At 49.8% G+C, this 12,679-nt stretch overlaps 1 protein-coding gene across 1 annotated transcript in view; it reads left to right on the top strand.

The window, feature by feature from the left end:
- LOC132577668 (maestro heat-like repeat family member 5) overlaps positions 1-10,835 on the top strand; it is a 57,006-nt gene extending 46,171 nt beyond the window's left edge. Inside the window, exons 13-17 of the mRNA XM_060247458.1 lie at positions 4,537-4,654; positions 5,483-5,626; positions 9,523-9,699; positions 10,551-10,706; positions 10,818-10,835. Of these exons, the coding sequence (XP_060103441.1) occupies positions 4,537-4,654; positions 5,483-5,626; positions 9,523-9,699; positions 10,551-10,706; positions 10,818-10,835 (613 nt within the window). The remainder of the gene's footprint in view (positions 1-4,536; positions 4,655-5,482; positions 5,627-9,522; positions 9,700-10,550; positions 10,707-10,817) is intronic.
- The last annotated feature ends 1,844 nt before the right edge of the window (positions 10,836-12,679 follow it).

Raw genomic sequence — 12,679 nt, 5'->3', positions numbered from 1 at the left:
ATGGACTCTTGGGTGCTCACCATAATTCGCCTAGGTTAAGCCATCAAGTTTGTTTTGCTCCCTCGCCATCACCATTTCGTTGTCACCCTGCCGTCTCCTCATCTCAAACAAGAGATTGTGGACTTGCTCCAAAAAATGCAATAGAGCCTGTTCCTCATCACAATCAAGGGACAGGTTTCTACTCATGATACTTCCTAGTTCCCAAAAGGGACGGCGGCAAAAGACCCATTCTGAATCTCAGAAGACTAAACAAGCGGATAGTCTCCAAGAAATTCAGAATGATCTCCGTTCAATCAATTCTGCCTTTAATTCTGCAGGACTCATGGATGGCTTCCCTGGACCTCCAGGATGCCTATTTCCACATAACCATCAGACCTCAGCACCACAAGTGTCTACGCTTCGCCATGGGAGGACATAACTTCCAGTATCGAGCCCTTCCATTCAGGTTGTCCACCGCCCCGAGGGTGTTCACGAAATGCATGGCAGTGGTGGCAGCTGCCTTGCGTATTCGCAGCATCCCCGTGTTCCCGTACATAGACGAATGGTTGCTAATCGCCCCTACGTCACATCAACTTGTGAAGAATCTCAAAACAACCCTTTCTCTTCTCGCCTCCCTGTGCCTGTGCCTGTGCATGAACGCTACCAGTCTCACCTCACCCCAACATAGGATCTACATTTTATAGGTGCTCGTCTTTGCCCGTCTCCTCACCTCTTCTATCTTCCTATGGATCATGCCCAGTCCATCCTGTCTTTGGCCCAGGAGGTCATACTTGCTCCAACACAACCTGCAATCATCATTCAGCATCTTCTGGGACTCATGGCCGCAACAACTTCCGTTCTTCGTTTTGCCAGACTGTACATGCGGCCATTCCAACTTTGGTTTGTTCATGCCTACCACTCGCACATACAACCTCAGAGCACTTACTGTACCCCAGAAAGTTCAACTCTCCCTCTTCTGGTGGACAGTGCCAGAATCTACTTTGTGGAATGCCTTTTGTCCTTCCTCCTCCTTCTGTCGTTGTAACTACAGATGCCTCCAAGTGGGGATGGGGAGCCCGCTTAGAGGACAAGACTGTCAGGGGTCTGTGGACTACTCCTGAGAGGGCCATGCATATAAACTGCCTACGACTTATTGCTGTTCACAGAGCTCTCCAGTCCTTTCTCCCGTCTGTAACCAACCGGCATGATCAGATTACAACCAACAACATGGCTACAGTTTTTTATGTGAACAGGCAGGGCTGGACCAGGTCCGCCTAGCCATAGCCCTATGGGAGTGGTGCATCAAAAATGAAATCTGCCTGACTGCCATCCACTTGCCAGGGATAGAGAATGTGTTAGCCGACTCCCTTAGCAGAATTTGCATAGACAACCACGAGTGGTCCCTTAATCCATGCTACCTGCATCGCATTTTTGCATGCTTTGGGCTTCCTCAGATAGATGTCTTTGCAACAAGAGACAATTCGAAGTGCCCTCTCTTTTACTCCCAGAGAGGCAACGATGCCTTTCTCCACATTTAGAAGGGACCACTTCATTACCTGTTCCCCCCAACTCCTCTAATTACTTGATCCCTACTCAAGATCGTTCGGGACGGTACAGATTGCATCCTGGTATCGCCATGGTGGCCATGGCAACCGTGGTTCACGAGACTCTTCCAGATGTCGAATCACACTTACCGCCGCAATCTGTTGGCAGACGACCTCCTCACCCAGAATCACGGCACCACAATCCCCAGATCCTTCGGCTCACAGCATGGAGAATTCGGCCATAACTTTACCATCAAATGTCGCAGAAGTTATCCTAAATGCTAGGAAACTTTCTACCAGGCGTTCATACCAATGCAAGTGGAAGCATTTTTGCTCGTTTGCATTTTCGCAACAACTTTATCCAGAGTCTGTACCTCTCCCTTTGATCCTAGAATACCTTCTGTCTCTGCAAGTTTCTGGTTTCAGTTATTCCTCCTTGAAAGTTCATCTTTCAGCCATCTCGGCTTTCCATAGGCCTATTGATGGTCAGACTGTTTTTTCCCACAGACCGTCCAAATCATTCCTCAGGGGCATGTTACACCTTCACCCTCCTATCAAACCAATTGTGCCAGTTTGGAGTTTGTCGTTAGTTCTTGCACAACTTATGAGACCTCAGTTTGAACCCTTGGCTACTGTGGATCTCAATTTTCTTTCTTGGAAAACTGCCCCGTTGGTTGCGCTCACTTCTGGCAAGCGAGCTAGTGACTTGTGTGCATTCCGCTCTCACCCATCTTATTCAGTTTTTTACAGGAACAAGGTGGTCCTGAGAGCGGATCCGGCTTTCTTACCCAAAATTGTGTTGAAATTTCATCTTTCAACTTCTACTTCGTTGCTCACGTTTTTCCCTGATCCCAAGGACTCTGGACAAAGAGCTCTACACACCCTCGACTTCAAAGGAGTTTTGTCTTTTTACCTCTCTCATACACAACCTTTCCGTAAGGACCCTAACTTGTTTGTGGCCTACGGCAATCCCCAAAGAGGATGCACAGTTTTTACCCAGAGACTCTCTAAGTGGGTATCCATTGCAATCCGGTTGTGCTACGAAGTTGCTAAGCAACCTTTACCTGAGGGTCTTAGGGCTCACTCGACTAGAGCAGTCTCAACCTCCTCGGCCTTTCTGGACGGCGTCCCCTTAGAGGACATTTGCTCTGCTGCATCATGGTCATCCACGTTCGTCTCCCACTACGCTTTGGACAATCGTGCCAGGAGTGACGCCTCCTTCGACCAAGTGGTTCTCAGGGCCATCTTCCACTGAAATCACCACAGTTGAGTGCATGCATTGTAAGTATAAAAATTTTTTCCTTGCCAGCACCCACCTTCCTTTCTGACTTTCAGCTTGCTAGTCGCCCATGTGTGGGACTGCACAGAGACCATGATGAAGATAAACAGGTTGCTTACCTGTAACTGATGATCTTCGAGTGGTCATCTGTGCAGTCACACATGCCCACCCAGCCTTCCCCTCTGCTGGCTGTTTCTGCTCTGGTTTTTACCTACGTAGACTGTCAGTAGCAGCTGGAAGAAACTGAGTGGGAGGGGCGCCTCCTGCTCGCTCCAGGCATGCGCAGTTGATGCCTGCTCCCCAGGGCAAGCGGGAGAGCACGCCAAAAAAACCAAACCAAACAACGCTCTAGGCAAGCTATTGGAGACTCCGAGGTATGGATTCGTTGCCAGCAGCAAGATCCATGTGTGTGATTGCACAGATGACCACTCGAAGATCATCAGTTACAGGTAAGCAACCTGTTTTTTTCCCTAACTGTTCCCCATCATGTACACCATGATGGCATCAGATTGTTACTCAAAATGCTTTGGGTTTCCTATTTTAAATGGAGAAATTAGCGGAAACACCCAAATAGAGCTTTTAAGGAGCAAAGATCTTGACCAATAATATGGAGGGCGGGTGAGCAATGAAGACTCCTCAGTCACGTGCAATTTAAATGGTTTTTACTTAGAACAAATATAGGGGTATGCAATTGCAATCATTCATTAAAACATAAATTAAGTAGGCACTCACAAAAGACCTAGGAATAAAAGGGTTGAAAGATAGCAGAGAACGATGGGAGACACACAGGCTATACTACTTGGAGATGGAGACATGCATCATGCCACGTCTGAGGGGCCCCCTTACTTAGAGTAATGGGTGGGGGACAATCTGGTTACATGTGCTCAGACTGAACAAGGGAGTGAAGCTTGCTGTCATGTTTATAATCTTTGAAAGGGATGAGGCCTTCCCAGGAAAGGGGCTGGCTTGTGGTGGGTGGTGATGTGTCTTCCCTGGGTTCCTGATTGGGTGCTCACCCCAAGCCAATGAACAGAGCTGACTCTGGTCACATGGATGGATCTCCAGGTAAAACGATAGTAGGGCTGATTTAGTCAGGATATGTGTTAATTGGCAGTTTAGCAAAGATAACCTCAGGAAGAGTAAACTTAGAAGATAAAGGATTTATATGGTGTCAGACATTACCATAGTATTAAACAAAGAGAAGCTGAGTTGCAGTAAAGAGTCAGGGAGATGGCTGATTAATCAATATCTGAAGAGTAAGACAGAAACAAGACATTGCCTATTGCTGAAGCTATAATCTCATCACTCAGTTGGGAGGGAGAGGGGAGAGTAGCCGGGCCAGTAGGGTGCCTCAGATGATAACCAGAACAAGCTCTCTGCTGGTTCTACTCCATTTTGAATGGAATATTTCCTTGGCCTGTTTCTGCTCAGAATCCACTTTGTTTCCATAGCTTGGGGGCCCCTTAGCTCAAGAGGGCGGTACCCCTAGAGGCAGGCAGTGCCTCCTGGCCACAACATGATCCCATGTGTTCATGCTAGAGACACTGAAAACCGAGGGAAGCCCAGGAGAGCCACAGTGCTGGAGCTCTTGAGTCTAGCTTGGTCTGGCGAGGAGGGGACTCCTGTTTCATCCATGCCAGCCCTCACATGCCCCCACTCAGAGTTGCCCTCTTAAGTTCTCCACAACCAGAGTGGAGCATCCTCCTCGTGGAACTTCCCTTTCTCCTTCCCCAGGGCCATGGCAGAGTGTGGCAGCTCCCAGATCCCGGGTATCTTTGGGGAGGCAGCTCTCATCCTCAACAGTGAGGAGGATGAGTTGAAGAAGATGACCGCGTTGGCTTTAGTTATTGAGGTAAGAAAAAGGGGCATCTTTTGGCAGGCAGGAATGAATCACCAGGAGCCCTGAGTGGTAGACAAGAAATCCTCCTGCACCCACACACATACACACCCTCCCTGGCAAGGGCAGGTGCTGGCCAAGGATGTCCTGGATTGAAAAAGGAGGGAATGGACTTTCTCCAGCCACCCATGATCTTGCTACATAAGAGAAGCCATGTTGGATCAGGCCAATGGCCCATCCAGTCCAATGCTCTAAAGTGTCACCCAGTGGCCAAAAACCCCAAGTGCCATCAGGAGGTCCACCAGTGGGGCCAAGACACTTCCCACTATTGCCCCCCTAAACACCAGGAATACAGAGCATCACTGCCCCAGACAGAGAGTTCCATCTATAACTCGTGGCTGATGGACCTCTGCTCCATTTGTTTATCCTATCCCTTCTTGAAGTTGTCTATGCTGGCAGCCATCACCACCTCCTGTGGCAGTGAATTCCACATGTTAATCACTCTTTGAGTGAAGAAGGACTTCCTTTTATCCATTCTAACCTGACTGCTCAGCAATTTCATTGAGTGCCCACGAGTTCTCTAAGCTGTTTTAGTGTGAGCTAGCTCACAGGGTTTTTTGCATCTGTCTCACACACTTTTGTCTTAGCTCAGGAAAAATGGCCCCAGAGCAAGCAATTGTATGCAGCTGCTGACCACTTTAATGCCAGTAGCTCACAAACTAGAATTTTTGATCCCAGGGCTCCACAGCTTAGAGGGAGCCTTGGTTCTGTGTCCATGGACAGTGGGGCCTTTAAGACGACTTCATAACCCTTGGCGACTAATCCGCGACGTTTCCGTGGCAGTTCCTCAAGAGCCCATCCGCTGTCAAGATGATGAACAGGTTCAGCCTGAAGGACCATCTTGAGGAAGGCCTGTCTGCCTCCAATCCAGTCATCCGAGAGCTTTGCCTGAAAGGACTCAGCAGTTTTGTGTTCCAGCAAGAGAAGGTGAGAAGCCAGAGGGTCCCCCTAAGGCACTCACTGCGGACAGCTGGCCAAAGAAGGCTTGAACAGGGGCCCTGAGCCTGAGATGGAGGGCCTGTCTTTGTGGCAAGTGGCCATTTTTATCTCTCGGAGCTCTCACAGTGAAAGTCTGCTGGAATAACCACAACGCTGTCATTTGTCAATAAGGAAGGAAAAGGTTTGCCTCTTTCCAGGCAAGGAACCCCAAAGTGATCCAAGCCAGGAGGGCCTCTGAGGTGGGGTGGGATGGAGGGAAGCTGACAGGAGACTTCCTCTGCCAGGAGGGGACTTCCGAAGGGCAGAAGGGGGCGGGGTTAGCATCTGCAGGAGATGTGGGGGGGGGAGGCTGCAGCCCAGCAGAGCTTCTTGGTGACTCTGTGTCCCTGGGCCATTCAGCTTTGCCTTGGGCATATTGTGTGAACTGTGGAAAATACCAGCAGGACTGAACTGTGGTCACTGCAAAGACCACTGGTGTGTTAAGCAGGAACATCTGCAGGTCTGTCCACAATCCCACCACAGTCAAATGTCTCTCTCAGTTTCCTTTCTTATTCTTTTGGCTTCTCACCAGGGAGAGCCAGTTTGGTGTACTGGTTAAGTGCACAGGCTCTAATCTGGGAGAACCAGGCTTGATTCCCCACTCCTTCTCCACAGTGATATTGGGTGACTCACAGTTCTCACAGAGCTGTTCTCTCAAGAACAGTTCTCAGTCAGAGCTCTCTCAGCCCCACCTGCTTCACAGGGTATCTGTTGTGGGGAGGGGAAGGGAAGGAATTATAAACCCCTTGGAGTCTCCAAGTGAAGAGCAGGATATAAATCCAACTTTCTCCTCCTCCTCCCCTCCCTCCCTCCTCTCTCCATCCCTCCCTTCCTCCCTCTCTCCTCCCTCCCTCCCCTCCATTTTCCTCCCCTCCATATTCCTTCCTTCCTCCCTCCCCTCCATTTTCCTTCCTCCCTCCCCTCCATTTTCCTTCCTCCCTCCCTCCTCCATTTTCCTTTCTCCCTCCCTCCCTCCCTCCTCTCTCCATGCCTCCCTTCCTCTCTCCTCCCCTCCATTTTCCTTCCTCCCTCCCCACTCCATTTTCCTTCCTCCCTCCCTCACCTCCATTTTTCTTCCTCCCTCCCTTCCTTCCTCCCTCCCCTCCATTTTCTTTCCTTCCTCCCTCCCTCCCCTCCATTTTCCATCCATCCTTCCTCCCTCCCTTTCATTTTCCTTCCTTCCTTCCTCCCTTTCCTCCATTTTCCTTCCTTCCTCCCTCCCTCCCTCCCCTCCATTGTCCTTCCTCCCTCCCTCCCCTCCATTGACCTTCCTTCCTTCCATCCATTTTCCTCCCCCCTCTCCTCCATTTTTCTTTGTTCCTTCCTCCCTCCCTCCCCTCTATTTTTCTTCCTTCCTTCCTCCCTCCCCTCCATTTTCCTTCCTTCCTTTCTTCCTTCCTCCACCCCTTCCTCCCTCCACCCCTTCCTCCCTCCCTCCCTTTCATTTTCCTTCCTTCCTCCCTCCCCTCCATTTTCCTTCCTTCTTTCCTCCCTCCCTCCCTCCCCTCCATTTTCATTCCTTCCTTCCTCCCTCCCTCCCCTTCATTTTCCTTCCTTCCTTCCTCCCCTCCATTTTCCTACCTTCCTTCTCTCCATTTTCCTTCTTTCCTCCCTCCCTCCCCATCATTTTCCTCCCTCCCTCCTTTCCATTTTCCTTCCTTCCTTCCTTCCTTCCTCCCTCCCTCCCTCCCTCTCTCCCCTCCATTTTCCTTCCTCCCTCCCTCCCTCCCCTTCATTTTTCTTTCTTCCTTCCTTCCCTCCATTTTCCTTCCTTCCTCCCTTCCATTTTCCTTCCTCTCTCCCCTCCATTTTCCTTCCTCCCTCCCTCCCTCCCCTTCATTTTTCTTTCTTCCTTCCTTCCCTCCATTTTCCTTCCTTCCTCCCTTCCATTTTCCTTCCTCCCTCCCCTCCATTTTCCTTCCTTCCTCCCTCCCTCCCCTTCATTTTTCTTTCTTCCTTCCTTCCCTCCATTTTCCTTCCTCCCTTCCATTTTCCTTCCTCCCTCCCCTCCATTTTCCTTCCTTCCTCCCTCCCCTTCATTTTTCTTCCTTCCTTCCTTCCCTCCATTTTCCTTCCTTCCTTCCTTCCTTCCTCCCTTCCATTTTCCTTCCTCCCTCCCCTCCATTTTCCTTCCTCCCTCCCTCCCCTTCATTTTTCTTTCTTCCTTCCTTCCCTCCATTTTCCTTCCTTCCTCCCTCCCCTTCATTTTTCTTCCTTCCTTCCTTCCCTCCATTTTCCTTTCTTCCTTCCTCCCCTCCATTTTCCTTCTTTCCTCCCCCCCCTCCATTTTCCTTCTTTCCTCCCTCCCCTCCATTTTCCTTCCTTCCTTCCTCCCCTCCATTTTCCTTCCTTCCTCCCTCCCCTCCATTTTCCTTCCTTCCTCCCTCCCCTCCATTTTCCTTCCTTCCTTCCTCCCCTCCATTTTCCTTCCTCCCTCCCTCCCCTTCATTTTTCTTCCTTCCTTCCCTCCATTTTCCTTCCTTCCTTCCTTCCTTCCTTCCTTCCTTCCTTCCTTCCTTCCTTCCTTCCTTCCTTCCTTCCTTCCTTCCTTCCTTCCATTTTCCTTCTTTCCTCCCTCCCCTCCATTTTCCTTCTTTCCTCCCTCCCCTCCATTTTCCTTCCTTCCTGCTTTCAGGGATAGCGCCCTGGGGGTGGAGGGCTTGGGGAGTCTTTGTCGTGCTCATGTACCACATGCAATGATGGCATTTTGTAGAAATAAATATGTATAGTAAGAATAATGCCATTTGGAGAATATGAGGCAAGGGCTGTAAAGTGGAGATCAGCCGGAGAGTTACAGATCGAACCTTTTCTTGATCCATCCCCTGACCTCAGGCAGCTGGACGGAGCTGGGGCCACTGCTGTGAAGGCCACAGCAGCGGTCATCCTGCACCCTAAATGAGGCTTTGCAGAGACGTCCGTCCTTGAGTACAGAATGCTGCCACCTGCCTTTTGATTGGTTGCCAGGATTCTGCAGCAGCTGCCCTGGCTGCCAATATGTTTCTGTGGCACCAACACCCTCGCCAGCCTGGGTCTAGAGTATCTCTGAAAGCCTCGTGTGAACCCCAGCCCCTCCACACAGGGAAGGAAGTCATATTCAGAGCCTCACTGCCTGTGGGCACTATAAGAGACTGTTTTCAGCTTGGAACACTTTCCCCACCACCCTGACTGTACAGAAAGCCCTCCAGGGGTGGGGTGGGGGTCCATTTGGCACAATCATTTGTCTTTTGTCAGGACTGACAAAGGCAGTTCTGTTATCCTGAATTTTTTAAAACTTGGCTTTTGCCTGACATTTCTTTCACAGTCCTGCCACAGTTGATTTTTACTGGTTGACCAGTTTGCTTCTGTTTTATACCTTTGCTAATTTAGAATCATAGAATCATAGAGTTGGAAGGGACCTCCAGGGTCATCTAGTCCCCCCCCCCAGCACAATGCAGGAAACTCACAAATCCCTCCCCCTAAATTCACAGGATCTGCATTGTTTATAGAATCATAGTTGGAAGGGACCTCCAGGGTCATCTAGTCCCACCCCTTGCACAATGCAGGAATCTCACAAATCCCTCCCCCTACATGCACAGGATCTTCATTGCTTATTGTTTATTTTTAGTAGTTTCAGTGGCTGCATTTCTTGACTGTAATTGAAAACTGGTAGGCAGCTCTGTGGAGGAAGGAAGAGCTTGGCTGAGCAGAAGGCTCTAAAAGTGGCTAAGCCCTGAGTTTAGCCTCGGGGAGAGGTGCCCGGAGCCGCTGCTTCAGGTGACCCTGGGACTGCCTGCCTGCCTTCAGCTCCCCATCTGTGCCACCCTCTCAGCCCCCTCTGTCCTCCCCCCTCTCCTTGTGTTGCTCAGGTGAAGTTTCTCCGAGACCAGCTGCCTGCCCTGATGAACTCTGTGTTTGGTGGGCTGGAAGGAAACATCCTGCAGGGGCTGAAGGACATCATGGCTGCCATCTATGACATGGACGGCCAGTGGATTGGGCCCATCTGTGTTGACCTTGCTCTGAATGTCCGTTCCTTTTTTGAGGATGTAAGTATTGGATCCTGTGTTTGGGTGGGGGGGGGGCGTCATGCAGCATAAGAATTCCTCCACTGGGTCAGATCCAAGTTCCTCCAGCCCAGAATCTTTTTCCAACCATTCACCGGCCAGGGCCGGGTGCAGCAGGTGGCGCCTTCTGCATGGCCAGTGTTGGACCAGGATCTGGGAGCCTCAGGTTCGAATCCCCACTATGCCATGAGAGTTTTCTGGGTGGCCTGGGCCCAGACACTCATTCTCAGGGCTGCTGTGGGGACAAAATGGGAGGAAGGGACAGCACACTTGCTGCCCTGGCTCCTTGGCGGAAACACACCCAGTACCGCTGGATCAGGCTCAAGGTGTTGGCATTGGCCTTTAAGCCCCTTGGTGGCCAGGGACCCGCGTACCTCCCGGACCACCCCGAAGAGAGCCTTGCTCTGTGGTGATCAGCATCCTGCTGTCCTCAGCTAGGGCCAGGGCCGTCTCTGCCCTGGCCCCAACCTGGTGAAACTCTTTGCCAAGTTCTCTCTGGTCCCTGCGGGGATGGTTACTGTTCCACAGGGCCTGTAAGGCAGAGAGGTTGAGGGCAGCAACAGTTTCATCTGGCACTCCCACTTCTGCCCCCCACCGCGAGATAGCGGCACCACCAGGATTCGACGTCCTCTTGCTTTCAGAGAACTGCAGTGTTTTTTGCTGCTTATTTAATTGTGGATTTATCTTGTCTGTAATTCTAACTTTGTTGTGAAACCACCCTGAACCCAGCTATCGGGAAGGACAGTCAGAACTCCAGTAAGATGGTTAAAGTGAACCAAGCAGGCCACCAGATCCTGCAGCGCTTCATGCCTCCTGCTTTGTGTCCCACTCAGGAAAGGGCAGATGTCCGGGCATGTGCCATGTCACTCTTTGGTCAGTTGGTGATGAGAGCGAAAGAGGCTGACAAGACCCTGCTAAAGAAGGAAGTGGTGTACGGTCTGCTTGCTTTGCTGCTCCATTTGAAAGACAGAGACAACATCGTGGCCATGGCAAGTCCAGCGGGAGGGGGCCCTTCCACAGGCTCTGCATCCTGCCAACGTCTCCTCTCTGCTGGGGCTGCATTCTGCTTTGCCCACAGAAGGTTGTTTTCTTTCAAACAGAAAGGCCTCTTCCAATGAGGAGGCGGGGCTGAGCCTTGCCTTCAGTGCCCTGTATGGCCGGCCACTGTGGGAAACGGATGCTGGACCCTCATGGTCTGATCCAGCAGGGCTTTCCCCATCTCCTTGTGATTCCAGAGGGAGCCGGGTGGGGTCTGGAGGGATCATGAGGATTTCTGCTGCCCCAGGAAGCTAGAAAGGCTGCAGAGGATCCTCCTGGGTTGTGATGCTCTTTTCTGATGTTCAGAGTTAGAAAAAGAGGAAGCACATGGTAGGCTTCTTGAGAGGACAGGACGGTGAAATTGTAACAGGTGATGAAGAGAGGGCGGAACTGCTCAATTCCTGTTTTCCCTCAGTCTTCTCTTGTGAGGGAAAAGGTGCTCAACATGGCAAAAACAGAACACGTGATAAGGGAAGGGAGTTGCAGCCTAGGATTAATACAGGGGTGGTACATAAGCATCTAGTTTCTTTCAATGAAGCTCAGCCCACCGAGACAGATGAACTGCATCCAAGGGTACTAAAAGAACTTGTGGGCATAATTTCTGAGACTCTGGCCATTATTTTTGAGAATTCTTGGAGAACAAGATCCATGAAGGGAGAAAAGGAGGATCCAGCTACAAACATGTCAGCTTGATGTCTATACCTGGAAAAGTTTTAGAACAAATCAAACCGTCCTTGAGCATTTAGAAAGGACAGCTGGGATTACTAAGAGCCAGCTTGCATTTCTCAAGAAGTCATGTCAGACTAACCTGATCTCTTTAGTTACTACCTTGCTGGATCAGGGTATTGTTGTAGACATAGTTTATTTTCATTTCAGTAAAAGGCTTTTGATAAGGTTCCACATACTATCCTTGTTGACTAGTTGGTGAAATGTGGTTTGGATCCTGTTTCTGTTAGGTGGATCTGTAATTGATTGACAGATGAAACCCAAAGAGTGCTTGTGAATGGTTCCTCATCCTTTTGGAGAGGAGTGACAAGTAGAGTGCCTCAAGGATCTGTCCAGGGACCTGTTTCATTTAATATCTTTATAAATTATTTGGATGAAGGAATAGAGGGAATGCTTATTAAATTTGCAGGTGATACTAAATTGGGAGGGGTCACAAATACAGTAGAAGACAGAAACAGGATACAGGATGATCTTGACAGGCTGGAAAACTGGGCTAAAACCAATAAAATGAATAACAGGGATAAATGGAAAGTTCTGAATTTCGGTAGGAAAAATGAAATGCATAGTTATAGGATGGGGGAGACTTGTCTTGGCAGTAGTATATGTGAAAAGGATCTAGAGATCTTAGTGGACTATTCACTGAACATGAGTCAGCAGTGTGATGCGGTGGCTAAAAAGGCAAATTTGATTTTGGCCTGTATTAACAGAAGTTTAGTGTTCAGATCACACAAAGTGATGATATTGCTTTGTGTTAGACCTCACCTGGAGTATTGTATTCAGTTTTGGGCACTGCATTTTAAGAAGGGTATAGACAAGCTGGAACATGTCCAGAGGAGGGCAATGAAGATGATGGGGGGTCTGAAGACAAAGTCTTATGAGGAAAGGCTGAAGGAGCTGGGAATGTTTAGCCTGGAGTGGAGATGACTGAGATGTGATATGATCACCTTCTTCAAGTACTTGAAGGGTTGTCATATAGAGGATGGTGTGGAATTGTTTTCTGTGGCCCTAGAATGTAGAACCAGAACCAGTGGACTGAAATTAAATCAGAAGAATTTCCAGCTCAACATCAGGAAGAACTTCCTGACTGTTAGAGCAGTTCCTCAGTGGAACAGGCTTCCTCCTTGGGAGGTGGTGGGCTCTCCTTCCTTGGAGGTTTTTAAACAGAGGCTGGATGGCCATCTGACAGCAATGCAGATTC

Source organism: Heteronotia binoei, chromosome 9 (assembly GCF_032191835.1).
Source record: "Heteronotia binoei isolate CCM8104 ecotype False Entrance Well chromosome 9, APGP_CSIRO_Hbin_v1, whole genome shotgun sequence".
Classification (NCBI taxonomy): Eukaryota; Metazoa; Chordata; class Lepidosauria; order Squamata; family Gekkonidae; genus Heteronotia; species Heteronotia binoei.
This window is presented reverse-complemented; position numbering and strand designations above follow the sequence as displayed.